Source organism: Manacus candei, unplaced genomic scaffold (genome assembly GCF_025592945.1).
Source record: "Manacus candei isolate 608988 ecotype Guabito, Panama unplaced genomic scaffold, ASM2559294v1 h1tg000035l, whole genome shotgun sequence".
In the NCBI taxonomy this organism is placed as follows: Eukaryota; Metazoa; Chordata; class Aves; order Passeriformes; family Pipridae; genus Manacus; species Manacus candei.
The window spans coordinates 1,044,408-1,068,609 of record NW_026138083.1 but is presented as its reverse complement, the minus strand read 5'-3'; the positions used below and the strand labels follow the sequence as shown (position 1 = coordinate 1,068,609).

Here is a 24,202-nt window from a genome sequence, read left to right as displayed (position 1 = left end):
TCCTCGTCCCGGTTCTCGCCGGCCGGAAGCCGCCTCCCTTTTCCACTCCTTTTCCCCTCCCTTTTCTTTCTTCTTTTCCCCTCCTGCCCCCCGCCCCCCCCCCCCCGCAATTCCAGTGGGGAAAACGCGTCCCGGATGGCGCCGCCGTCACGTGACGGGCGGAGGGAGAAGGGGGGATACACACGGAGCGGGGCACGTGACGCCGCGCGCCGCGAGGCCCCGCCCCCTTCGCGCGCGCACGGCGGCGGCCGCCGAGGGGACGGGGGCGTGGCCCGCGCGTGACGCCTCTCCGGGGGTTGACGGGCGCGCGGGCGCGCCAATGGGCGGGCGAGGCGGCGCGGCGGCGGCCAATGGCGGCGCGCGGGGGGCGGGCCGGGGCGGGGCGGAGGAGGGGCGGGGCGGGGCAGGAGCGCGGCGGGGCGGCGGCGGCGGCGGCGGCGGCGGCGTGAAGGGAGCGCGGCGCCATCGCGGCCCCGGCGGGCGCAGAAGACGCTGTGGCGGCGGCGGCGGCGGCGCGTGCGGGCCGCGGGCGCTTAAGCGAGCGTGTGCGGGCAAAGCCCCGGGGGGGCCGCTGCTGCTGCTGCCGCCGCCGCTGCTCCTGCTGCTGCCGCCGCCGTTCGTCCTCCTCCACCACCACCACCACCTCCTCCTCCTCCTCCTCCCTTCTCAGCCGCCGCCGCCATTTTGTGCGAGTGCCTCGCGCGGGCGCCATGTTTGTAAGGAAGAATTAGGGCCGCCATCTCCGGCCAGCAGCACCTCCCTCCCCCCGTGTGTGTGTCCTCCCGCTCTCCTGTGCCCCGGGGCTGCCGCTCGAGCCGCCGCCGCCGCCGCCGCCTGCCCGCAGCGCCCGCGCGGGGCGGCCGGGCCCGGGCGCTGAGTGCCCGTTAGTGTCTCACTAAGTAACCGTGAGTGCAAACCTTCATCATCTCTCCTCACTGAGGGGCCCGGCCCTCCTCCTCCTCCTCACCGAGCCGCCCCCAGCGCGGCCGTGCGCGCCGCCGCCGCCGCCGCCTCCTCCCGCCGCTCCGCACCGCGGGCAGCGGCGGGGCCCTGCCTTCCTCCACCTCCCTCCTCCTCCTCCTCCTCACCACACCACAGCCAGGCACAATGGCCTTTGAAAGCCTGTTCTCCAAACCCCCAAACCCAGTTCTTGACCCAAACATGCCCGACTCTGACAGGCAACATGCAGGGGACGAAAGGTCGAGTAACATTCTTCTCTCTCTCCGCTTCTCATAATGGTGGTACTTAGTGGGGTGATGCTGGTAATGATGATGATGATGATGCTGATGATGATGCTCTGTTAATGTGCCTGAGGGGGTTAACGATGTTTTTGGGGGGGCAGGTCACCTTCAGGCTGGACCGGGGTGGTGGTGGGGGGAATGCAAGGAGGGGAGGGGGGGTGTCACTGCATTAAAAAGTGCATTTTTTTAGCAAGGTTTTAATTTTTCCTTACGGAATGCATGCGTTTTTACATCTTCATTGATTTATTCTGGCTGGGAAGGGGGGCTGTTTTCCATTCTTTCCATAAATTGCACTTTCCAGGGGGTGTCTGTTGAATGTCACCATTGTTCTCTGTCTCAGGCAGGAAAGGGTGCTCCGACTTGGGCGGGTTTTTTATTTTTGGCTGTTTTTGTTGATACCACAATCTCTCACTAGAGCCATATTTAACGTCATTTTCTTGCCAGATTCCACCTTACACATTTAACTGGATCTTTTTTTATGCAGATTAAGGGCTGACTGACGTTATCTTTGCCACCTCTCAATCCCCATGCGCAGAAACCAGAGTCCTGTTCCTGGTGAAAGGACCTCTGTTCCTCCCTCCTTCCCTCCCTCCCTCCCTTTCTCTCCTGCAGCTGCTGGAAATTCAAATCCTTTCTCCAGGCAGCCCTGGCCTTCCTAACTAGTTCCAAAAATACTGTGCCAGGGTGGGAACTACCCGTCCTTCAGCCTACACCTACTCAGAGCATTCCTGACACAGCTGCAGGAGTTAAAAACGCTGGGTTTTTGGGATTCCCTGAGCTTGGCCTCCCCCCACACAGCTCCACAACCCTCTGTGGTACTTCAGAGGGCTGGAAAACACTGGGAAAAACAGACCAAAACAAAAAAAAAAGGAAGGGGCTCGTGGGCAAATGCAACAGTTTCCTCACTGGAGAAAGAGTCCCTAATTCCGTGTGCAAAAGTGGGAAGTGCTCCCAAAATAGTCTTGGGATTTAGTGAAAGGGTCAGGGCAGAGCCCAGAGCTGCTGATTCTTGTTTTCCCCTTCTTGCTCGTCACTGGGAAGTGGTCCCAAAATAGTCCTGGGATTTAGGGAAAGGGTCAGAGCTGCTGATTGTTTTTTTCCCCCTTCCTGCTTGTCCTTAGGAATTGGGAAGTGGGACCAAAACAATCCTGGGGTTTAGTGCCAGGTTCAGGGAAGAGCCCAGAGCTGCTGGGTCTTGTTTTCCCCTTCCTGCTTGTCCTTGGGAAAGGGTGGAAGTTGTGTCACGCTCCGTGTTCCGTGTGCTGTGCCCTAAGCACCCCAGGGATCCACTGGGATTGCCTGAGCTGGGACACAGAGCTGTGCTGGGGAGTTCCCAGGAGTCAGGCTGTGCCTTGTTACTGTTTCAAGGATTGAAAATATCCCATGTTTTCAGGTCCTCCTCGAGGACAAGCCTGAGTGGCTCCGGGTTCTGCTGGGAGCAGAGTTTTTCCAGCTTGGAAAGCAGCCATTCCCACCAGTACAGCCAGTTGTGACACTGGTAAATTGTGCAATAGAACCATTAAGTGCCACCTAATACTCTAATTAATTGTAATTTGTAAGTGTTGCTTTATAGTGCTTTAATTCCCAAATAGCAACAACAAACACGACCCGGGAGATCATATTTTTGGTAAATTACGTTCTTAATTCACTACAGAAAAGCCCCAACTCCAGGTTTTTGTGTCACATCAGGTGTGCAAATGCAGGACCAGTAGAGCCAGTTCACTGCAGGGAACACCCATACTGGGAACCTCACAGATTCCATCAGTTTGTGCAGCAGGAATTCAGGGCATTGCTGTTAATACGTGGTTTGATTTGAGCTGATCTGTAGAATTCTCAAGAAGTTGCTCAGTAAAAAAAAAAAAACCCTGTCTGGCCACACTCTGAATATTCCAAGTTGGAAGGTTGTTTTAATCCAGTTTTAATCCAGTGTCTTTGATTTTGTTACTGTTTTTTGAGCAGTAGGAAACAATAAAAAGCCCTGTCCGTTCACAGTTTGAATATTCCAAGTTGGAAGGTTGTTTTAATCCGGAGTCTTTGTTTTCTCAAGCCAAATTGTTTGTAATTCTTTAAATGCTTGTAGTTAACTCCTCTTGGTGATGTTATTTTGGTGATGAAGGGTCTGAGCCTTCAAATACAGGGACCTTGGAAAGGTTTTTCCTGCAAGGTGAGCATTTAGTGAGGATCTCTTGGTTCTGTGGGTGAGGAGGAAGTTGAAGGCAAACTCAGTTCCAGCAAATAAACACATAAATCGGTGCCAGCTTTCCCAGGAACTTTAGAAAATCACTTGGAGTTCATTGACTTTCACTTTTTTACTCCTCCCAGCCGCCCCCCTGGTTTTATTTGATTTTCCCAGTTAAATTTCTGTGTTATTTGGAATTACTTTCCTTATTAATTCCTAATTTCTTTAGCCTAGCAGCACCCTAGTCTCAAAATTTGGGGAATTTTAGCCCTCTGATGTCTTATTTTAGGCATGGCGTTTTCATACAATAATATTTCATTACTGAAATAATTATTATCTTCATTATTGAGCTCTTTAACATTTTATAAACCTGTCGAGAGCATTGGGAGGGAGTGTTTTTTTTTTCTTTAAATTGTTCTGGACCAGTGTCACAAACACTTGGGTGGTTTAAGGTCTCCTGCACTATTTTAAACTAAAATACAATTGTTTTTAACTCAGACCTTTCCGAGGCCCTAAATCAAACCTAAAATTTAGAGGCTTGAATAATGTTTGAGGCTCGGGATCCCCATAATATTGGAGGAAATGCATCCTGGGTTTGGATCTTGGACTTAAGGAGCTTGAGGTGTAAATCCTCTTTTGGGCATAAGGAATTCTATTTTTACAAATGACCCGGAATGAGGTGAAGGAAGGAGAGTTAAAACCCCAGATTTGAAGGTTAGAAATGAAATTAAACCACCAGAATTTGAGGGAGTCATTTGAGGTGTGGGTTTTAATTTTTTTTCCCTGCCCAGAGATGTGGATTTTGGTTTTCCCTTCCCAGAGATTTGTGTGACTGCTCAGTGGTTTCACCAGCCTGATTCTCCCTGGGTTCTGTTCCTTTCTGACCCATTTGGGAGATGCCCTAGGAATCCCCTCGGGACAGTGGGAATCTTTCTGGGGTTGTTCTCACATATCCATTGAGCTCTGAGTAGCTGGAGATTGTGGAAGAGGGGGAGGCTCTGCTCTGCTTTCCTAGTGCACAGCTCCAGTTTGGGATTTAAATGGGAATAAAAGCCTCTAAACCAGATGAGAATTCCTGCCCTGCCAATTCCTTGAAGCTTTCCTTGAAGAATAACGGTTTTCCCAAGAAATGATACATTTTTGACCATTACCTTTCCAAGTCATATTTATCCAGTTAGCTTGTGGCTTTTCTTATTTTTTTTATTTTTTTTTTTTTAATTTTTACATTCTGGAAGTTCAGTGCTTGGAAAATGCTTGGATGTTGTGGAAAGAATTTAGAGATTAGAGGACTTGTGTAATCTTCCCTCTGACATGCAATCCAAAGGATTGTGTTACGGAGAGTGTTTTACCTGGAGAGTTATTCCAGTCCTGGATGTGTCCCAGAAGTGGAAGTCTATGAGTGCAGTTCCCCAGGGAACTGGGAAATGGGAATGATCTTGTTCCCAGAGAGCATTTTCAGTGGGTATTTTAGGAGGATAATTTAATTGATCCTTGAGGGAACGAGTTTAGCCGATGTTGTCAAAATAGAACTGGGTTTTTTTGGGATAGCTGCAGGTGTTTCAGGAGTATTTATGCTCCAGTTTCACTTTCTTGTTAATTCCAAGAAATTCCAGGCCGTAGGAGGTCATACAGCAGTCATGTCTTCTCCCTGGCTTATCCATTTATCCCAAAAATCACAGCTTGGGGTTGCTTCAAACTTCTTAACCTTTTTTATTTTTTTTCCAGTGCTAACGAGCTGGACAGTGACGTGGAATTTTATTGTCCTGCTGTTTTTCCTCCTACAGAGAAGATGGAGAGCTGGAAGACGGGGAAATAGATGATGCTGCCTATGAGGATGTGAAGGAGCACAGCACAAAAGGGGATGACAAACAGAAAACCGAGAAAGGCCACCGGAAATCCCGGAAAAAACGCAAAAAAGAGAAGGAAAAGAAGAAATCCAAGAGGAGAAGACGGGACAAGCATAAGGTTAGGAACAAAAAAAACAAAGTATTGGAGGTGCTGATTGGAATTGCAGGTTTCCAGGTTTAGACAAGAATCCAGGGAACTGGAGAGGGAAACTAAAATGGTGTCGTTTGTATTAAGACTTAAACTGGTTTTAAATCTCAAGCAGTGGTTTAAGTTAAGCCCTGGCCACTGAGAGCAGGCTTGGAAGCTGAACCACAGGGATCTGAGAGTTTTTAGGATAAAGAGGCAAAAATGTCAGTTTACCAGTTTCACTTTTGTGCTGACTATTTATGGAAAGAAAAGATGTCAGGCAAGATGAGTGAATTCTTCAGGAAAATTCATTGGGAAAACGCAGCTAATAGAGATTTTAATCAACTTCAGTGCAAGAGGTTAATAAAATTTGATCCTGGAAAACGAAACCTGCTGGTCCTTTTTTAAAAACAGAGTGTTCTCATATGGATCCCTTGAAATTCCTGGCAGTCTCACAGCTCTTTTTGCTTTTTTTCCAGCATAATTCCCCTTCCAGCGATGACAGTTCCGACTACAGCCACGACTCCGACATGGAGCGCCCGGAAAGGCCACACAAGAAGAGCAGCAGCTCTTCCTACAGGGATTATGATTCGTCCTTCAGTCAGGTAGGAAGTTTTCCAAGGGATTTCTCAGGTGGCATTTCGAAAATGCCAATGGAAACGCTGTGGTTCGGGAATTCTTGGCTCGATCCCGGTGCCCATTCTCCCAGATTTCAGGGAGCACGTCTAGTTCTCATCTCCCTGGGTATATTCCCAGATGGAGAGCAGGATCTGTGGCAGAAGGGAGGTAGTGTGAGCAAGCTTGATACCAATTTTTCCTCCACGAGGCAACAGGAATTAAGGAATCTTTATTATTAAGGAATATTTTATTGCCTGTTTTGAATTTAGACGGGGCTAAGAGGAAACAGCTCTTGAAAAGCCATTTTGCAATATCTAAAGTTGATTCTGCTACCTGGGAGCTCAGTTTGTCCTGGTTTTTCCCAGTCTGGGAATCAAAAATAGTGGTTTTTACTGAATAACTGGTTTTCTTTGTATTACTGATGCTTTCTTGGGGCAAATCTGGAAGTAAAACAGCCCCAAAAATGGGTTTTTAGAGCAGTTTGGAGTGTGGGATTTGGAAATACAGAGTTGCTTCCTAATGCAGTCCCTTTCCTACAGCATGGGCACGTGTCAGGGAATTACATGAGTTCCCAGAAAATGCAGCATAAAAAAAATGTCAAAAGTAAGGAATATGATGACTACAGTCACTACAGTGATGAAAACTTTGGGAATTACAACGAGGAAGAAAAGGATGAGGATTTTGCTGACCAGCTGAAACAGTACAGACAGGCTAAGGAGACCTCCAGTGGGGATTTGGGACCTCCATTCCCAAAGGAGCCGGTGAAGAAACAGGGGATGAAAGGGATCCAGAAAGGTAAGGGAATTCTGGGGGGCAGCAGCTGTGTCCTGGATCATTCTGGGATGGAGACCTGGATGAGGGAAACTGCCAGGGGTGGCTTCCCTGCCATCAGGGCTGGTTAGAAATGACATTTCCAACAGCAAAAAGAGAGTTCCTTTGTTCCATGATGCCACTAGAGAACCGTTTTCCCTTAATTTCATGGTCATTCCCGTTTTCCAGGCATTTCCCAGCGAGGGAACAATTACAACATGGGCCGAGGGCGTGGGATGCAGAAGAAGCTGAAGCGCAAAGATCGTGGCAGGGGAAGAGGAGGCAATAAAGGATCTGATGGCTTCCATGAGGTACCTGGGATCAAAGCCCTTATTCCCAGTGCACTGCATGGCAACTAATATTTGTGCAGCATCAGTAAAAGGGGGATTTTTTGGTTTTCCAGGATGGCAAACCAGTGAAGAAGTGGGTGAATATGAGCCAGGAGTTCATCAACCAGCACACGGTGGAGCACAAGGGCAAGCAGATCTGTAAATATTTCCTCGAAGGCAGGTGCATTAAGGTACAGTTTTAATTCTTTTTTTTACTTCATTCTTAGCTGATTTAAAGAAAACTTGGGTGTTGCAACTCAATATTTTGATTTCTGAGGTTTTGAGGATGTATTGATAAATCCAGCAGAATTGCTTGTGGGAAAACATCCCCTTGTGTTACACATTTTGAATTTAACTGCTATTAGATTCCATTTAATTTATTAATTCCATTGTAAGTATTATATTTTTATTAATATATGCAATAAAAGCATCTGTGACAGCATCATAAACTTACACTGGCAATGCATCATATGTAAATACCAAATAAAAATATTTTATCATATGATAAATCTCACAAGTCTGGAACCTAAATAGGCAACAATTCCTGAATATATTAAGTTGTTTGTTCCTTGCTAATTTGGAAACATTGATTTCCAAGTGATTTCTCTCTCTAAAAAGTGGGATTGTTATAAAACACATCCTTAAACCACTGGATGCTTCTTCAGCGAGTGACTCACTTTTCTTTGGTTCCTCAGGATTTAGAAGTGGAATATTTTATGTTTGTTTCTCAAATGGTCAAAATAAAGGTGAAGATTATTGGAAATATTGTATTTCTTGCTGCCTTTGAAAGTTTGGTTCAGTGAGACGAGTATTTGCTGCCACCTTCAGTTTTAAAAGGGGCTGAAAGAGCACTTGGTGTCTTGTTCATGAAAATAAATGCTAAAAAGATCCACAAACCCCCTGCCCAGCAAAATAATCCGAATGAATAACAGGATGTATGGAAAACAATTCAGGAAAATATTGGCTTAAATGCCTTTTTTAATGCAAATTCCAAGGTGGAGGTAGAGAAAAGACCTGAGACTGTAAGAGCAGCTTGTTTTCTGTCACCACTCTGCATATTCCTTTGAAATCCAATCCAGGAATTTTCTCCTATTCACTCATTTTAGGGATATGATTATAATGCAAGTCAGTGTTAGTCAAGATAAAAAGTTTCAGCTGAGGAGGATGTTCTTCTTTCAGTGTGAAATGAAATTATTCAGCATTTCACTAATGGCTTTTCCTTGTTTTTTGATTTATTTATAGGGGGAACAGTGTAAATTTGATCACGACGCAGAGATTGAAAAGAAAAAGGAAATCTGCAAGTTTTACATCCAGGGTTACTGCACCAAAGGAGAGAACTGCATTTATTTGCACAATATCCTTTGAAAACACTTGAGAATTCATCAGGAAGTTTATATTGCTGTTTATTTCTGTTTATTTTGGTGTAAGTGATTCTTAAGGGTGGCTCTTTCTTTCCTTAAGAGACTCTACCAAAGATGGTAGATTTGTTACAGATGATATTTTTTTCTTAACTAGTTAAGAGGAAAAAATAAATATAAAATCTAGGGTTGTGTCAATTTTAAGGATTTTTAACATTTTTAAAGATAAAACTCCTTGAAGTTGAGATATAGTTATCTACATATTTTTTAACCTCTGATCTGTTCCTGATTATTGTTGTTCTTGTGCTTTCCTTCCCCTTTTTAATCACAACTTTAAAATGAAATCCAAAGGCCACAGAAATGTAATTAAGAGGAGAATTTTAAGTGGGAGTAAGAGGTAAGTTGGTTTTTAGCTTCCAAATTTCATAACGTGTGGCATTGGAAAGATGAATTCCTGGTGAAGAATTGAAGGATAGCTGCCAGCTGGATTTTCTAACCTTCCCAAACTGTTAGGAATCCTTAACTCCCTGAATTACATGAATTCCCCTGCAAGTTCTACCACACAGGAGCCAAGTGCTATCAAGGAGATAAGTGCAAATTCTCTCACGCTCCCCTGACTGCGGAAACAAAGGAGCTGCTGGATAAGGTGAGGAATCCAGGCACTAATCCTGACCTCTGGTTCACGTAGCATTTTCCTGTCTCTCTCCAGTCACTGCCCAACAGACCTTAACAGAAAAGGGGGATGAATCCAACACTAAAAACATTGGGAATCTTATAACAACTCCTTCCACTCCTCTCACATAGAATTCCTGTCTGAAGGAAGTGGACTTGTGGGGAATTGTCCCTTCTTGGCTACTGGGAGTAGTTTTCTTCCTGCCTGGGAATTGGGTGTCCTGCAAAACAACCCCCAGAAATGGGTTTATAAATCCTCTGAGTGGGATGTCAATATCCAGGGAAGGTTGTTTATTTAAATATGTAAATAATAATATTTAAATGGGAGGTGCGAGACTAAATCGAATTGCAAATAGTGGGAAACTGATGGACTGTTTGCTCCGTGGCTTTGTTCCAGGTTTTGAATAACGAGGAGGAGCCCCAGAATGAAGATGAGAAGGAGCTGGAGGAGCTCCGGAAGCGGGGCATAGTTCCTCTTCCCAAACCCCCTCCGGGCGTCGGGCTCCTGCCAACCCCCCCAGAGCAATATCCCTTCTCCGAGTCCGACATGGAAAATTATCAAGATCCTTCAGGAGATTATAAGAAAATCCCGTCTCTTTTTGAGATAGTCGTGAAGCCCACTGTGGATTTGGCCCACAAAATTGGGAAGAAGTAGGTGTTGGAGTTCTGGGTAGAACTTCTCTGAACATTTCTCATTTAATATTTCATCATTGGCTTTGTTCCTGTCAGGATTCTGGGATAAGTTAAGGATCTGCCAGATACTTGATATCAGAGTTATTTAATGCATTCCATGGAAAGGCTTGACCTTCCAGAAGGTCACTCCATTGGCTCTTGCTTTGGCATCTCCATCTGCAGGTGGAGCAGTTCATTCCCTGCTCCAGTCTTTTTGCAGTTGGCTTTTTCTTGAGGAAAACTGATGGAGATGAGCCAATGCTGAAAAAAAATGTGCTTCCAGCCAAACTCCGTTGTCATTCAGGATAAGAGGACATGGCCTCAAGCTCCACCAGGGGAGGGGCAGGAGGAATTTCTTCATGGAAAGGGTTGTCAGGCATTGGAAGGGGCTGCCCAGGGAGGTGGTGGAGTCCCCATCCCTGGAGGTGTTCAAGGAAGGACTGGAAGTGGCACTTGGTGCTCTGGTCTAGTAACTAGGTAAAGGTTGGACTTGATGATCTCAGGGGTCTTTTCCAACCTAAATGATTCCGTGTGATTCTGTGATACATGGAATGGGCGTAGTTAGCTCTCTTGGAAAACAATTCTGCTCCTTTGGGATTTTTATCCAATTTAAGGTCAAATAAGTACAAGTAAGAGTGGGGAGGGTGAGGAGAGAGCCAGTGGGCTTGTCGGGCTTTGTAGATCCAAAATTTGATTCCTTCCATTTTCTCCTCCCCCAGGCCACCGACCTTCTACAACAGCGCGTCGCCCCCAAGGCCGCCGTTCCAGGGCAACGACCCGCATTCCCAGCACATGTACAATCCGGGCTCGAGTCCGGGGCCGGGCCCCGGCATGTCCCAAGGACACAACGGGCCCCCGATGCACCCCGGTTCTCCCGGCCACCATCCCTGCGGAGGGCCCCCGGGGCCGGGAATGCCGCAGAGCCCCCCCATGCAGGGGGTTCCCCCGGGGTACATGGGCCCCCAGAACCAGACTGGAATGGCCATGCAAGGGCAGCAGGGGGGGCCGCCCCTGACCCCGCCGGGGCTCGGGGGCTCCTACAATTCCCCCGGAGTGCAGGGACACATGGTGAACATGCCCAGGGACAACCACTGTCCCCCGGGGCCGCAGTACCAGCAGATGCCCGGGGAATACGAGTCCATGCAGAACCCCGCCGACTTCTACGACAACTACTATTCCCACCAAGCTGTGCATAACTTCCAGCCGGCCAATAATTCCGGAGGTAAGCACGTCTGCTGGAAGAAGCTTGGAGAGAAACCTCCCGGAATGTCGTCAGTGTTCCGGCTTTTTCAGCTGGGGGTGTCCGGTTGTGTTGAATAAGTCATGTTTTGCTTTAGGTTTAGATGGGACATTGGGAAGAAATTGTTGCCTGTGAGGGTGGTGAGGTATTGGCACAGGTTGGCAGGGAAGCTGTGGCTTGCCCTTGGAAGTGTCCAAGGCCAGGTTGGATGGGGCTTGGAGCAGCCTGGGCTAGTGGAAGGTGTCCCTGCCCATGGCAGGGGGTTGGTACTGGACCTTTAAGGTCCCTTCCAACTGAAACCATTCCATGATTCCATGTCTTATAGCTGTGAAAACTTCTCTGGGATAGGTGCTAACCGGAGCTTTGTTCTCCTGCAGATGGAACATGGCACGGAGAGTTCCCAGACCACCAGGCTCACCTCATGGCTCAGGAGTCGCACGCGGGCGGGAGCGAGTCGGAATGCATGGGTGGCCACATGGGCCACAACCAGGCCCTCAACGTGCCCGATTTCCTGCCCGCCATGCAGAAGGCCCTGTATGCCAGGCTCAGCCAGAAGCACCAACGGGATGGAGACTCTGCCAGCAGCCAGGGCCAGAGGGCCATGAGCAAAGACGAAGGTGAGGAGGGTTTTGTCAGAATTCTCAGCCTGGTTCTTGGCTGGGAATTAGCCGGGAATAAATCTGCTGACACTGATTTGCGTCACCGCTCACGTTATTGGGGATGCACAAGCAGCCACTCAGTGTTTTCAGCTCTTCTTCCCAGCTTCTTCTGGGATTTTAGTACAGGCTTAGTTGCTTCATCCTAGCTCCAAGGAAGAAGATCCGTGGATAATTTATGGATCTAGTTGGCACTTTTAAAAGGTTCTGTGGTTGATAATTACTTCTGAAAATCCCTGATTGAACCAGAAAGGTTTCTCACTGCCAGGAATGCAGGTGCATCCTAGATCCTGGTTTTTCAGTTGCACCTCTTGATCTTTTTTTCTAGAGCAGTATTTTTTCCTCTGTGATGTCCTTTAAAATTAAATATTCTTATTTCTTCCCACCCTGAATCTTGATTTCTCCCCCAAAGCTTGGGATTTGGATTATAGTAATGCAGCAGGTTTTTCATTTATCTGGTTTTAAGGGGCCATTTTACTTTTCATTCTCCCATTGAGACTCAGAGTTTAGATGTGAGTTTTTTTCACCGGCACTGTTAGACTTGTTTGGAAGCAGGTTATTTTCCCAAATTAATATTGATGGATATGGAGAGAGAACATTGCAGAGCTTGGGAGTATTTCCAGTACCTCCAGGATTTTTTGATATGTCAGTTCTTTGGTTAGATGGAGTTTTGTCATTTTAGATACTGTTTTTATAACACAGGGAGTTATGATTTAATGTCAGATCTTTTCAGCTTGATTTCACTGAGAAGTTTCCCATTGTGGAGTAAATGTGTTGGATTCTCTGGGGATTAATTGCTTGAATAATCGAAATTCTTTGGAATTTCTTTGGTTTCTAGATGACAATGTCAACTGGTATTCCAGTAGCGAGGAGGAAGAGGGGAGCAGTGTTAAATCGATCCTCAAAACCTTAAAGAAACAGAGCGAAAACTTTAGGAATCGGCAGCAACATTCCACGGAGCAGCACATGCTGGGAATTCCTACGGATCCCAGGCTGGCCAAGGACAAAGGTATGGGGCCTCAGACTGCTGACCCGAGACTTCGGGCCTCTCCAAGGCCCAATCCCAGGAAACCCTCCGATTCGGCATCCTTGGACCCCCGGCTGGCCCGCGATCCGCGGATGCACAAGGTGAGCGAGGGCCACGCCGGCTCCTCCCTCGGGGCAGCCAAGCTGGATTTGCACCACACGCACACCGGAGTCAAAGTCAAGCAGAAAGGGATGGACGACGACGAGGAGGACTCGGAAAGAGAGCTGAGGGAACGGGCTTTCCTCATTCCCTTGGAACCTTTGCCCGGCGTCACGTTAAGGGATCCCCGCTCCCAGCTCCGGCAGTTCAGCCACATCAAGATGGATGTGACCCTGATGAAACCCAACTTTGCCAAGCACATCGTCTGGGCCCCCGAGGACTTGCTCCCAATCCCTTTGCCTAAGCCCGACCCCGTCTCTTCCATCAATTTACCTCTCCCTCCGCTCATTGCCGACCAGAGACTGAACAAACTGCGGAATCTGAAGAACGATCCGCACCCGAACGCGATGCCGGCCGACCCCCGGCTCGCTGCCAAGGCCAAGAACAGCCTCGCGGGCCGGAGCGGCTACTTGGATCCGGCTGCGGATTCCCACGCCAGTAGCTCCAGCAAACTGGGGGATCCCCGCTTGCAAAAGAACGTGGATCCCAGACTCCACAGACTGTCGAGCGCAGACGCGCACCACGGAGTCGGGAAGGATTCCCACCCTCCCAAGTTTGACCCCCGGCTCGCCAGAGCTGCCGCCAGCTCATCCCAGCCCTCGGAAGCCACGACTCCGAAACCCGACCCCGACGCTCTGCCTCCGTACGCGCCCAAACTGTCGTCCAGCGGCGTCAGGCTGGGAACGCCCGGCTCCATCCTGAGCGGGATCAGTTTGTACGATCCCAGGGATCACGGCTCCGCCTCGGACACGGCGCCAGCCAGTTCGGGAGAGAACGGAGAGAACCAGAAAAAAAGTATTTTGAAAAATTCCAGTAAAAGCGAGCCCAGCCTGGCGGAAGACGCGTCCCTGCAGAAAGCTGCCTCCAACGCGGATAAAACCACGGAAGGATCAGCGGAGGCCGCTTCAGACAAAGCGAACAGCACCAGTAAATCTCAGGCTAAACACTCCAGCGCTGCTCCTGCCGTGCATAATCTCCCGATCCAGGCTTTGTCGGGATTAATCAGGCCGCAGTACAGCGACCCCAGGCAGGTGAGGCAGCCCGGACAGGTAACGCAGACCCCGGAGAACGATCCCAACGGGGAGTCGGATGATAAATCCTTGAAAGATGTTTTCAAGACTTTCGATCCAACCGCTTCCCCGTTTTGTTAGCAGATGGCTTTGGAGCCTTTTTACCGTTGTGGATATTGCAGTTCTCTGCTGTTTTGTACCTGGGTTACCTCTTTTGGCTTTATTTATTTTTAAATTATAATTCCCACCACTTTTCAGCTGCTAATCCCGAACCACACACAGTTCTCCAGTGCGCTCGAGTGTTTGCAAAGCTGTGGTATTTTCTAGAGAATCCTTTTTTTTTTTTTTCCAATTTCAGGGAGACTAATAATTGACCTGTAGAAAGGAAACCAATCCCCCCGGATCGTGTTAGAGCTGAGAAAAGCACTTTCATTGTAAATAAGTCATGGAAAATCCCCAGAGCTGTATATGTGTGAGCTGCCTCTTCCCAACCACCACTTAGATCCGATTGCCACATTTGTATAGATCCAAGCAATATTATGTACATTAATTCCCGGGAGAGACGCCGTTCCAGGACTGCCAAACCCCCGAACCGATGGAAAACCTGCGTAAATGAATTCCAAGGAAACCGTCGCTCCTCCTTTTCCGATGCGTTGATGTAAGACACGGACAGTTTTTATTCCTGCAGTCAATATTAGTGTAAAAGAGACTCTATCGCATATTGAGGATGAAAAAAAATGTCATATCTTTTCAAAGTATTTTATTCTATGCTGTACATAGAAAAAAATTGTGAAGTACATAACTAGGAGAAGTAACTGTTCAAAGTGGAGAGAACTACGTTGTCTAATACGAGAAGAAAAAAAAGGTTTTTATTTAATTTCTTTTCCACACCTACACGATTGGGATTTAGTGCTCCGAGTTCCATTGTGGTGTTCATGTATTTCAACGTATTTTTGTATTCAGCTGCTTAATTTGTATTGCTTTTTTTGTATGGCTGTAACCGCAGTACTTGTATTCATGGTGTCTCGGCGACATTTTTAACAAAACAATTAAAAAGGGTACCGTTAATCCCTGGTGGTGACTCCGTGGGGACGCTGGGATGAGAGGGATAACGCCGTGGGATAGCACAGTGGGATGGTTGGTGGGTTCTTAACTTAACCATGTACCTGGTTCCAAGGCCCCTCTTGGAGGGAGTTGCCACTTTCCACTGCAAAATGTCCTGCATGTCTTTAATTTCCACAGGAGAACACAAATGTCCTCCAAGCCTCCTGTCCTGCCTTTTGGGTTGCTTTTCCTCCAGAGGAAATGTAGTCATTCCTAGCCCAGCTGCCTTTCCAATAAGAACTTGCCGGCTGCTCCATCACCACCTGCTTCCCGCCCCTTTGGAATGTTTCTTTGCATTCAGTCTCTTCCTTGGTGCACCTTCTCCTCTTCTTTCTTTGTTGGCCCAAGTGATGCTTCCACTGGGACAATCCAGTTTATCCCAAATTCTGAGGTTTTGGTTTCTTGCAGGGATGAACCAAGGTAATTCCTTCATGGCAGAGGAGACATCTCCAAAGGCAATTGCGGTTTCAATTTGCCTCCCTGATTTCCCAGAATGTAAATTCCATTAATTTTATGGTCTTCTGAATAGGAAAACTGGGTAAGGGACAGGGAACCTGGTTGTTATTTTGGAGTGATCCATTAGTTCTGCGTAATTACATCTTCATGTAGTGACAAGCGTGGCTGGTCAAGGTTTTCCTCAAAAAAACCAAGCCAGCAGGGAAAAATGGTGTGGAAATGGGATGTGGATACAAAGGCCAGCGAGTCCTCACAGCCTGGGTAACTCTGTAACTCACTCCTTCCTTCCTCTCCCCCAACCCCACAGGTCCCCATGGACCCTCCCAGCACCTCTGGGGCTGCTCTGCTCCTCCATCCACCCCTGCTCCCTGCTTTATCCGTTGCAGATTGCTTCCCAGAATCTCCGGTGTGCCTGCTGCTCTCCCTTGGAACACGGAGGAGATTCCTTGTGACTGCACAGGTAACAGAATTCCTGCTACGGGGAACATGATAGAGAGGCAGGTGGGGACACCAAGGTGGGGTTGGAATGGGCTGTGCATCCAGCCAGTTGTGATCTGCTGTGGTGTTGGATTGTGAATTCCACAGGGAAGGCTTGTTTCCAGCCCTCCTGCACGGTATTCCGGCACGGATCAGCGTTTCCATGGGACACCTGCAGCTCCATCCCCTGAGGCTGTGAAGGATGAATGTGGAGAGCCAGAGATACAGGAGCAGCCAGTGTCACCAGTCTGGGATCCTCTGGAAGCTCTGAGGTGGGTGATGGTCAGGACTGAAGGTTTTACTTGGTAGGAGAAAATCCTGGGGCTGAGGGGGATTTTGGGAGGAAATCTGCAGGATCAGGGACACAATAAAACCGTACCCACTGCTGTATCCCTGGATATGTGATCTGTGACCTTGTCTGCTCTCTGCAGTGCAGAAAGACTGAGCAACTCTGGATCATAAAATCCTGGAATGGTTTGGGTGGGAAGGGACCTTAAACTCATCCCATCCCACCCCTGCCATGGGCAGGGACACCTCCCACTGGAGCAGGTTGCTCCAAGCCCTGTCCAGCCTGTGTCACCACCTGGTGTTTGCTGCCCTGTGGGTAAAACACTCACCAGAACATTCCTGGCCTCCCCACGGAGCCTCTTCCAAGATTTTCCTGCCACAATGGAAACGCTCCAACACGAATCCTTCATCTTGCAAATACTCCAATGCCATCAGGATGAGAAGCCCCTCCCTGGTTTTACAGGTGTCTGTCCATAGCTGTGTGTCCTTTCCTGGGACTGGGATGCTTTGGGATATTCCTGGTCTGAGGGGGTGGTTCTTGCACCCCAGCCATCAGGGTGGGCTCCGCCTTTGCTTCCCGAGTCTTGCGGAGCCCTAACTCATCCCTGTTGGAATTTAAAGCCTCCTTGGCTCTGTGCCACAACAGGTTTTTCTTCCACTGCAGGCAAAAAGCAGCAACTTCTTCCGCTTCAGGGTCAGATGAGGGTTGTCCCAAACCCTGTTGGACAAAATAATTGCTTTAAATATCTCTGTACATCCTAAATGACAGGAAAGTCTGGATGTGAGCTGATCCATGTGGGATTTCTACCTCTTAATGCTCACAATGCTTAAAAATGATCAAAAAGGTGCTTACAGGGAGAGAAAAGGAGTGCAGTTTCTTGAGAAGCAGGGAAATTTCCAAAGGGAGATTTCCAGGTCAAAAAGGACTTTGGAATCTAGACAGTCAAGATTAATTAATTGATTAATCCAGGCTGGAATCAGCGAAGTGAAAAATGGACAAATATAGGAAGTTTTAAGTTTGGGCAATTAATTAACACAGGAGGAGCTTTGTCACCCTTGGGGCTGATTATACAGGGAATGGGATTTTAAAAAACTGTCTCCTTCAAAAAGACAGGCTGATCCCAGAAAATGTTGTAGGATTGTAGAGGAGGATGGGACTCAGCTAGAAATGCTGCCTCAGGAGAGGCTGGTGGTGGTTGCACTTGTTTTCCAAGTGTTTTCAGGTAAAATCTGCTCCCACAGACTGTTTCCAGTTGGATCAGTTGGCTGTTGATGGCAGCTGCATGGAAAGCTTGTGGGAGCTTGGCTTTTGGGAATAAAGGGGATTGGCAGGGACTATTTCCAGCTAAAGGTGACTCCAGGAACAATACCTGGGAAGGTGTAAGGTGGGCTTTGGAAACGAGACAGAAAGGCACGGAATAAAAACATCCCAGGAGGAATGTTTGCTCCAGCTGGAGTCCCACAGCACCCGGGGCTTGGAGCAACCCTTCCCCCTGCCCCCAAACATTCCCTGATCCCGTGGCTGATCCCGAGGCTCACTCACTTTGACAGAGGCCGCCTCGGCCGCGCCCAGGAGGTGCCGCACCGCTCGCACCAGGTTCTGCGCGTTGCTCAGGAGCAGCTCCGAGGAGGCCTTGCTCTCCCCAGTCACTGCTTTCACCCTGAAAAGACATTCCAGAGGGTTTTACTGGAAGGGCATCGGGCATCCCACAGTGTCATTACTCCAAACCCGGCTCGTCCCCTGTGCCATCCGAGCGGGGAAACCCGGGCAGGAGAGGGAACCCTCCGAATGGTGTCCGAACTCCCACCGCCCACAAGGACCTCCGGGGGCCACCACGCACATTCCTTCTCCAGGGTCTTGGGATGACCTTGGGAGAGGTGATCCCTGGGCCTGGCAGCTCACCTGGCCACGATGCTGAGCTGGCTGCTGAGGGTGTGGGTGTGCTCGGAGGCGCGGAGCAGCTCCGTGGAGCATCTCTGGTCCGGGCACTGCTTGGCAAGGATGTGCCCAAATCTGACAACCACCTGCCCGTCGGAAGCGATTTGCCTGGCACAGGCAACAAACTGCTCCTTGCTCTAAAACGGGATAAAAATCAATGGGACTGGGGAGGGAAGGAGGAAAAAGCTTTTCCTGCAGGACAGGGAAGGATACATGAGGCCCAGATGCATCCTGGAACGAGGAAAGGATGGGATGCCAAGCTCACATCTAACCAAGAGGAAGGCATTTTGAGTATTTTGCATAAGTAGAGCTGGTGCCTCTCTCCCGAGAATGGGGTGACACAAGGATTTGGGATGTGCTTTGTGATCCTGAGGGAAAAGTGGAGGGGTGGAATGCTGCGTACCGCGATGGGGCCCTTCTTCCTCAGGAACTGAGCCATGTGGAGCATCCTCATTGCCATGTCCTGGATGACCTGGGACACCTTGCTGGGGCTGCCCTGCTGTGTGTCACAGTTTCCTCTCTTGTGCTTTGCAGGGGAGGTGCTGGAAGGGCCATCCCGCTGCTGTCCAGACAATAATGGAACAGATTCCAGGTCCGGAGTGTGTGGACACAGCGATGCCGAGCGGCCTCCTCCACCTGCCTGGTTCTGAAACAGATTTTGGTGAGTAAAGTTGGTGGGAGAGGTGGGGGCCCTGCTGCGTCTGTTCCAACTCCCCACCAGCCCTTCTTCCCAGATCCAAAGCCCCTGGAGCCAGCTCCAAATGGGAGCAGCTGTCACGTGAGCTGACAGTGCACAGTTCAGAGCACAGTTGAAACAGTTCTCCTGAGGGACCTGGGTCATGTGCCAAAGCCTTTCCCAGCTCCCAACACCCAGCAGTGTTTGCTGTGGGAGTGGAGTTGCTGGTATTCCCAGAGGGAGCCTGTGGGAAAGTGAGGGAGAGTGGTACAGCCCTTGCCCCTCTGGAGTGCCAGAGTTTAGGATGGGTTTGCTGATGCCGATCGGATATCGGGACTCCAGGGCTGCCAGCAACCTGAGCTGCCCAGGGTCAGAGTGCTGACCTCCAGAGGCCCTGCCAGCATCCCTCACATTCCCACTCCATGCTGGGAGCACCAGGAGTGATAGACCATCACCCTGCAGGAAAAGCTGATAGGGAAAAGAGCTACTGTACCATTTCACCTGCTTCCTGTGGAGCTCCACTCCCTGCTCTGCTCCCGAGCGGGCGACTTCCCGCTGCCTCAGTGGGCTGTGGGGCTGGGCAGAGCTGGGATTGTCCTGGGAATGCCTGGTCCCGCTGCAGGCGTTCCGTGATGCGCCGCAGGATGTCTGTGCTGATGCCATGGGTGGCCCGGAGCTGTGTGAGGAGGTAGCGGGCCTGGGCTGACCAGTACAACACCACACTGTCCAGGTGAGCATCCCCTGTGTCCTGGGGATCCCAGGTGTCCAGGTGGGCATCCCCCATGTCCCGGTGGCTCCGGAGGCTCCGTCGGGCGCTGCCCACGGCGTGGGCCGTGAGGAGCAGGAGGTGCTCCGCCGTGGAGAGCGGGTTGTCCTGCGGTGGCAGTTCACCTCCAGCCTCCAGAGCGTCCCGGAGGGTGTTCCTGACCCACTGGACATCAGCCATGAGCCGACTCGCCTTCTCCTCAAAGGCCTCCTTGCTCCTGTCCCTCTCCTCGTGGGAGAGGCCGGGCAGGGCTGCTCCAACCACGTCCTGGATGATGTGCAGCTGCTCCGTGTTGGCCCTCTCCAGGCGGAGCAGTAACGCCCTGGCCCTGAGGGCCACGTCTCTCCACAGGAGCTCGAAGCGGATGGACAGGCTGGCTGAAGGCAGTGGGGAGACCAGGAGGGTGTTGGAGACATCCAGCAGTGCTTCCATGAGCACCTGGATCTCCCCCCGGAGCGCCAGGATTTCCCTGGCACCACAGTCTCTGGGACAGGACAGGTAAGAGAGCCGGGCGGCCTCCTGCAGCCTCAGGGAATTCTCGGCCACGGCAGCCAGGAGGCTCCGTGAGCCAACCTTGTTCCTCACAGCCCTGCTCAGCTCCCTCAGGAACAGCACATCCCTTCCCACTAAGCGATCCATGGCATGCAGCAGGACACACATGCCTACGGCCCACCGGACACCGTGCAGCTCCAGCATGGCCTTTTCCATCCCACAGGAGCCCCTGAAGGATTCTGCCTTCCCCAGGAACACTTTGGTGTTCAGCTGAGCATGGGAAAACTTGGCTTGGACCTGCAAAAAGCTATCCCAAGCTTGGGAGGGAATGGGGTTTTCCTTACTACAGGCTGTGCTTGCAATGTCTCCTGCCAACTGCACTGCTCCTGCTAAAGCCAGCATGGCCTCATCCAAAGCCTGCTTCCCTTTTGGAAAGTCACCTGACGAGATAAACCCAAGCACTTGCTGGGACAGACTATTCCAAGAGCCTGCCACGGCTGCCAGGCACTGCTGGGTGTCCCGGATCTTTCCCGAGAGCCTGAGTGCCATGTGGATCAGCCTGCCTGGCGCACGGAGCTGGCTGTGGGCCGTTTCCATGGCCAGGCTGATAATCCTGGGGGTCAGTGCCGTGATGTCCCGGTGCTGTCCCAGCATCAGGAGCTGGGGGGGCTCGGCCACGGGCAGTGCTTCCCGTGCTGCATCCACACAGCCCTCAGAGAGCTCCAGCAAGGCAGAGCCAGCGGCACCGACAGCGGCCGTGTCCCGGGCTCGGGATGCTGCCAGGAGAGCCGTGATGGCAGGGTGTGCACCCCCTTCCCACGGAACATCCGGGTGGAAGGTGCCTGCTGGCGAAGATGGAGGACTTGGGATGTCACCGTGGAATGTGGCCTCATCCATACTGGTTTGTATCCCAGTGTGGGACGGGCTGAGCTCCAGCCCCTTTGCCACCTCGGTGCTCCGCACTCGCTCCCGGAGCGGGCTGAGGATATCCGGGTGGTTGGACCCATCCAGCCCGGCTTGGACACGGAGAGCAGCATCCATTAGGCAGCTGGCTGCCTGGGAAAAGGCATCCTGGGATTGGAGGCAGTGGGCTGTCACTGCCCTTAGCTCCAGGATGGAATTGGCCAGTTGCTCCACCCACACCAGCAGGCCATTCCTGAAGATGGGATCTGTGGCCCTGTCCACGTGCCGGGTAGTAGCTCCAACCACCCAGCGTGCCCAGCTGGTGAGGCGAGCGGCGTGCCAGGAGAATCCCTTGGGATCCCGGTGTTCCAGCGCCGCCTCACACCATTCCCTGTGCTTGGCCATCTCCAGGACAGACAGCTCCAGGAATTCCTGTGTGCCAACCGTCTCCTCGAAGCAGCGCAGGAGGCTGCCGGTGGCTCCAGCCCAGGCGTGGCACAGGGCCTGGAGCTGCTCTGCAGTGTTCCCACTCTTTTCCAGGAGCAGGGAAGGGAGGCTGCCCAGGAGGCTCCGCAGGTGCTCCACCCACTCCCGGATTTCCCTGGCAGTTTGGGATTTGGTGCACCGGGCCAGAACCAGCTCGGCCGCTCGGAGCATCTGCTGGGCCTGAGCGAAGAGGGCAGCGGTGAGGGGCTGGAGCTTCCTTAGAATTCCTCCCGGTCCTGCTGGAAAACACCCTGAACCAGCAAGAGCAAGGGCACCTTCAACTAACTGCCTCAGGGGCTCCTTCTCCTCAAAGAATCCCTCAAGGATTTGGCACAGAGTGGCCCTGAGCACGGTCCGGTCCAGGTTTTCCAGCTCCTCCCTCATGCTGTGACATTCCTGCTCCAATCCATGCTCTCCCTGACCCTGTCCTGGACATCCTTCCAACCGCCTCATGCTCTTCCTCAGCTGTAGCAGGACCCAGCAGCGTTCCACCAGCTCCAGCTGCAGATCCAGCCTGGATGAGTCTGCCAGCAGCATTCCATGGAGAATGACCGCTTCCAGGTGGGAGCTGAGCCCGCCCTCGGAGAGGCGCAGCCTGTCCGGGTGGGAGAGGAGATCCAGCAGCATGTTCACCTGCTGGGAGAAGACCCCGCTCCTGTCCCGGGGCTCCGTGAGCAGGGAGAGGAGCTCCCTGATGGTCCCCTCTGTCAGCTGGAAAGCGTCGTCTCCGGAGAGGTCGGCTCGGGGATCCCTGGAATGCCTGAGGGCTCCGTGGAGCAGGGGGACACACCGGTGGAGGAGCTGCAGGGTGTGGGCCAAGCTCTTCCGTGCGGGACCATCCCCGAGTTCCTGGAGGCGCTTGGCTGTCAGGCGGCTCAGCAGGAGCACGGCCTCGGAGAAGGCCTGGAATGCTGCCAGGAGCCCCGGCGTGTCCCGGGCATCCCGCAGCACACACAGGCACTCCAGGAGCCGGCCAGCTGCCCGGGTGATCCGCCTCATCCCTGCGGCCTCTTCCAGCTGAAGGACCTAACCAGGGAACGAGGCACAAAATCCAGTCAGGAATTCCCATCCCTGTTTCATCCTGAAGCGGGGAGAAGGTGCGGTTTGCTCCACAGATCTGCTGGAGCTTCCCCAGCTCGCATCCCTTCCCACCTTCCCGCTCACCTTTGCTGTCTCCATGAGGACTCTCCTGGTGGCCACTGCCAGGTGCTCCCGGAGCTGAGGGCTCTCCGGGTGCTCCTGGAGCCGGAGCGCTGCCAGGAGCACATCCTTCCCGGCCTGCTCCAGGGATTTGGCCATGGGACACATCTCCTCCGTGGTCCCCTCCTCGCTGGATTCCCGGGCCAGCCTGGAATGGGAGGGTTGGGCTCAGCACTCCGGCGGGCCGGGAAGCAGCACGGATGGGAAGTGTTATCTCAACCATTCCCCACCCCAGGGCTGGCTGGGATCCGTGGAATCTGCCTCTGGAAGGTGGGTGTTGTCTGCCAGGATCTGTGGGTTTGGGCTCTGGATTTGCCAAAGCATTCCTTAAATCCACAGTATGTTCCTTTGGGATGTGTTTATCTTAAGCGTGGTTTGCTGAGGTGTTGCTTTGCCGTGTCCCTTCCAAGCACATATCCCTGCTTTTCCTTCCCAGTTCTATTCCCCATTCCTGATCCTACCTCTCCCCGAGGATGCAGGCTCCTTACCAGCTTTTCCATCTCTTCCCAGCCCCCAAACCCATCTGGGAGACTCCCATCCCCCTGAGCCTCCCATCCAGCTCACCTTCCTGCCACAGCAGCGAGTTCTTCCAGGGCTTTGGCCAGTTTTTCCGCCTTCTCCCCTAAGTTGGGAAAGACCTCACAAATCCCATCTTCCCGTTCCAGGGCCAGGAGGAGGTGGCAGAGCTCCACAGCCATGGGGCAGAGGATTCCCTGGATAGCTTTGTTTTCTGCTGGGAGCCCAAGCTCGGAGAGAGGAAAAGGCTCCATGTTGTCCCGCCTGGAAAAGGGAAACAAAACCCGGGATTATCTGGGAGCCGGTGTGGAATAGCTACCGGTTTTGCCAGCAAGCTTGGATGTGGATGGCAGCTCCCGGTTTGGGAAAGGCTCCTGGTTTAGTTTCTCCCAACCGTAAAAGAGTCACCTGCATTTCCTGGGACACTGCCGCCGGGATTCCCTTTCCCGGGGGATCACAGGGTGTTCCCGGGGCAGCGGGGACGGGGGGATCGCAGGGTCTTCCATCCCCAGGGCCATTCCCCGTGTTCCCGGGCCGGGACGTTCCCGTGGGAGCGGCCACCGGGACGCGGCAGCGTCGCCATGGAGACGGCGGCAGCGCGTGGTGACGTCATCGCGGCGCGCGGGCGCGGGGCACGCCGGGAGTTGTAGTCCCTAGTGGCTGCTCAGGGGTATGGGATTCATCATCCCAGGGAAGGATCGGGCAGGAATGTCCCGGTTTCCCCCGTGTAGGGACGTTGCTGATCAGCCCCCTGTGCTCAGGCAACGGGGGCAGGACACAGGTGCGAGCGAGGCCCGTTTTCTGCCCCTTCTCCTGCCTTTTTCCTCGGGGCGGGATATTCCCAGGAAAGCGGAGCCCCCCCTCCGTGGAGCCTGAGCTTCGGCTGTCCTGCGTTACGGGAGAGCTAATTCCCTGGAAACCTGGAGAGTGGTACAAATAAAAGCAGCATCGGAG

At 51.7% G+C, this 24,202-nt stretch overlaps 2 protein-coding genes across 3 annotated transcripts; one reads left to right on the top strand and one right to left on the bottom strand.

Moving 5' to 3' along the window:
• The first annotated feature begins 454 nt into the window (after positions 1-454).
• On the top strand, positions 455-15,013 carry ZC3H6 (zinc finger CCCH-type containing 6). Of its 2 annotated transcripts, none has more exons than XM_051793100.1 (12): positions 455-905; positions 5,205-5,385; positions 5,874-5,999; positions 6,552-6,807; positions 7,012-7,133; positions 7,226-7,342; positions 8,394-8,507; positions 9,048-9,155; positions 9,579-9,832; positions 10,573-11,075; positions 11,471-11,710; positions 12,588-15,013. In XM_051793100.1, exons 3-12 carry the CDS (start codon positions 5,925-5,927, stop codon positions 14,084-14,086), a joined length of 3,288 nt encoding a protein of 1,095 aa, XP_051649060.1. In that variant the 5' UTR covers positions 455-905; positions 5,205-5,385; positions 5,874-5,924; the 3' UTR covers positions 14,087-15,013. The 2 variants fall into 2 exon arrangements, with proteins under 2 accessions (XP_051649060.1, XP_051649059.1); XM_051793099.1 differs by lacking the exon at positions 455-905 and adding an exon at positions 917-1,199.
• An 828-nt stretch (positions 15,014-15,841) lies between these two features.
• LOC127473294 (uncharacterized) lies at positions 15,842-23,812 on the bottom strand. Its single transcript, XM_051792718.1, has 8 exons — positions 23,657-23,812; positions 23,297-23,512; positions 22,697-22,880; positions 19,379-22,558; positions 18,613-18,855; positions 18,174-18,346; positions 17,814-17,931; positions 15,842-16,988 (listed from the first exon to the last, which is right to left on the bottom strand). The coding sequence occupies exons 1-8, from the start codon at positions 23,764-23,766 to the stop codon at positions 16,728-16,730; spliced, it is 4,485 nt and encodes a 1,494-aa protein (XP_051648678.1). The 5' UTR covers positions 23,767-23,812; the 3' UTR covers positions 15,842-16,727.
• Between the last annotated feature and the right edge of the window lie 390 nt (positions 23,813-24,202).

Coding starts and splice junctions, on each gene's coding strand:
- ZC3H6 (XM_051793099.1), top strand. CDS start 1,108: ATGGCCTTTGAAAGCCTGTTCTCCAAACCCCCAAACCCAGTTCTTGAC. Junction 6,000..6,551: donor ATGATTCGTCCTTCAGTCAG/GTAGGAAGTTTT, acceptor CCTTTCCTACAG/CATGGGCACGTGTCAGGGAA. Junction 6,808..7,011: donor GATGAAAGGGATCCAGAAAG/GTAAGGGAATTC, acceptor CCCGTTTTCCAG/GCATTTCCCAGCGAGGGAAC.
- LOC127473294 (XM_051792718.1), bottom strand. CDS start 23,766: ATGGCCCTGGGGATGGAAGACCCTGCGATCCCCCCGTCCCCGCTGCCC. Junction 22,559..22,696: donor TCCTCATGGAGACAGCAAAG/GTGAGCGGGAAG, acceptor TTCCCTGGTTAG/GTCCTTCAGCTGGAAGAGGC. Junction 17,932..18,173: donor CAGCTCAGCATCGTGGCCAG/GTGAGCTGCCAG, acceptor ATGTCTTTTCAG/GGTGAAAGCAGTGACTGGGG.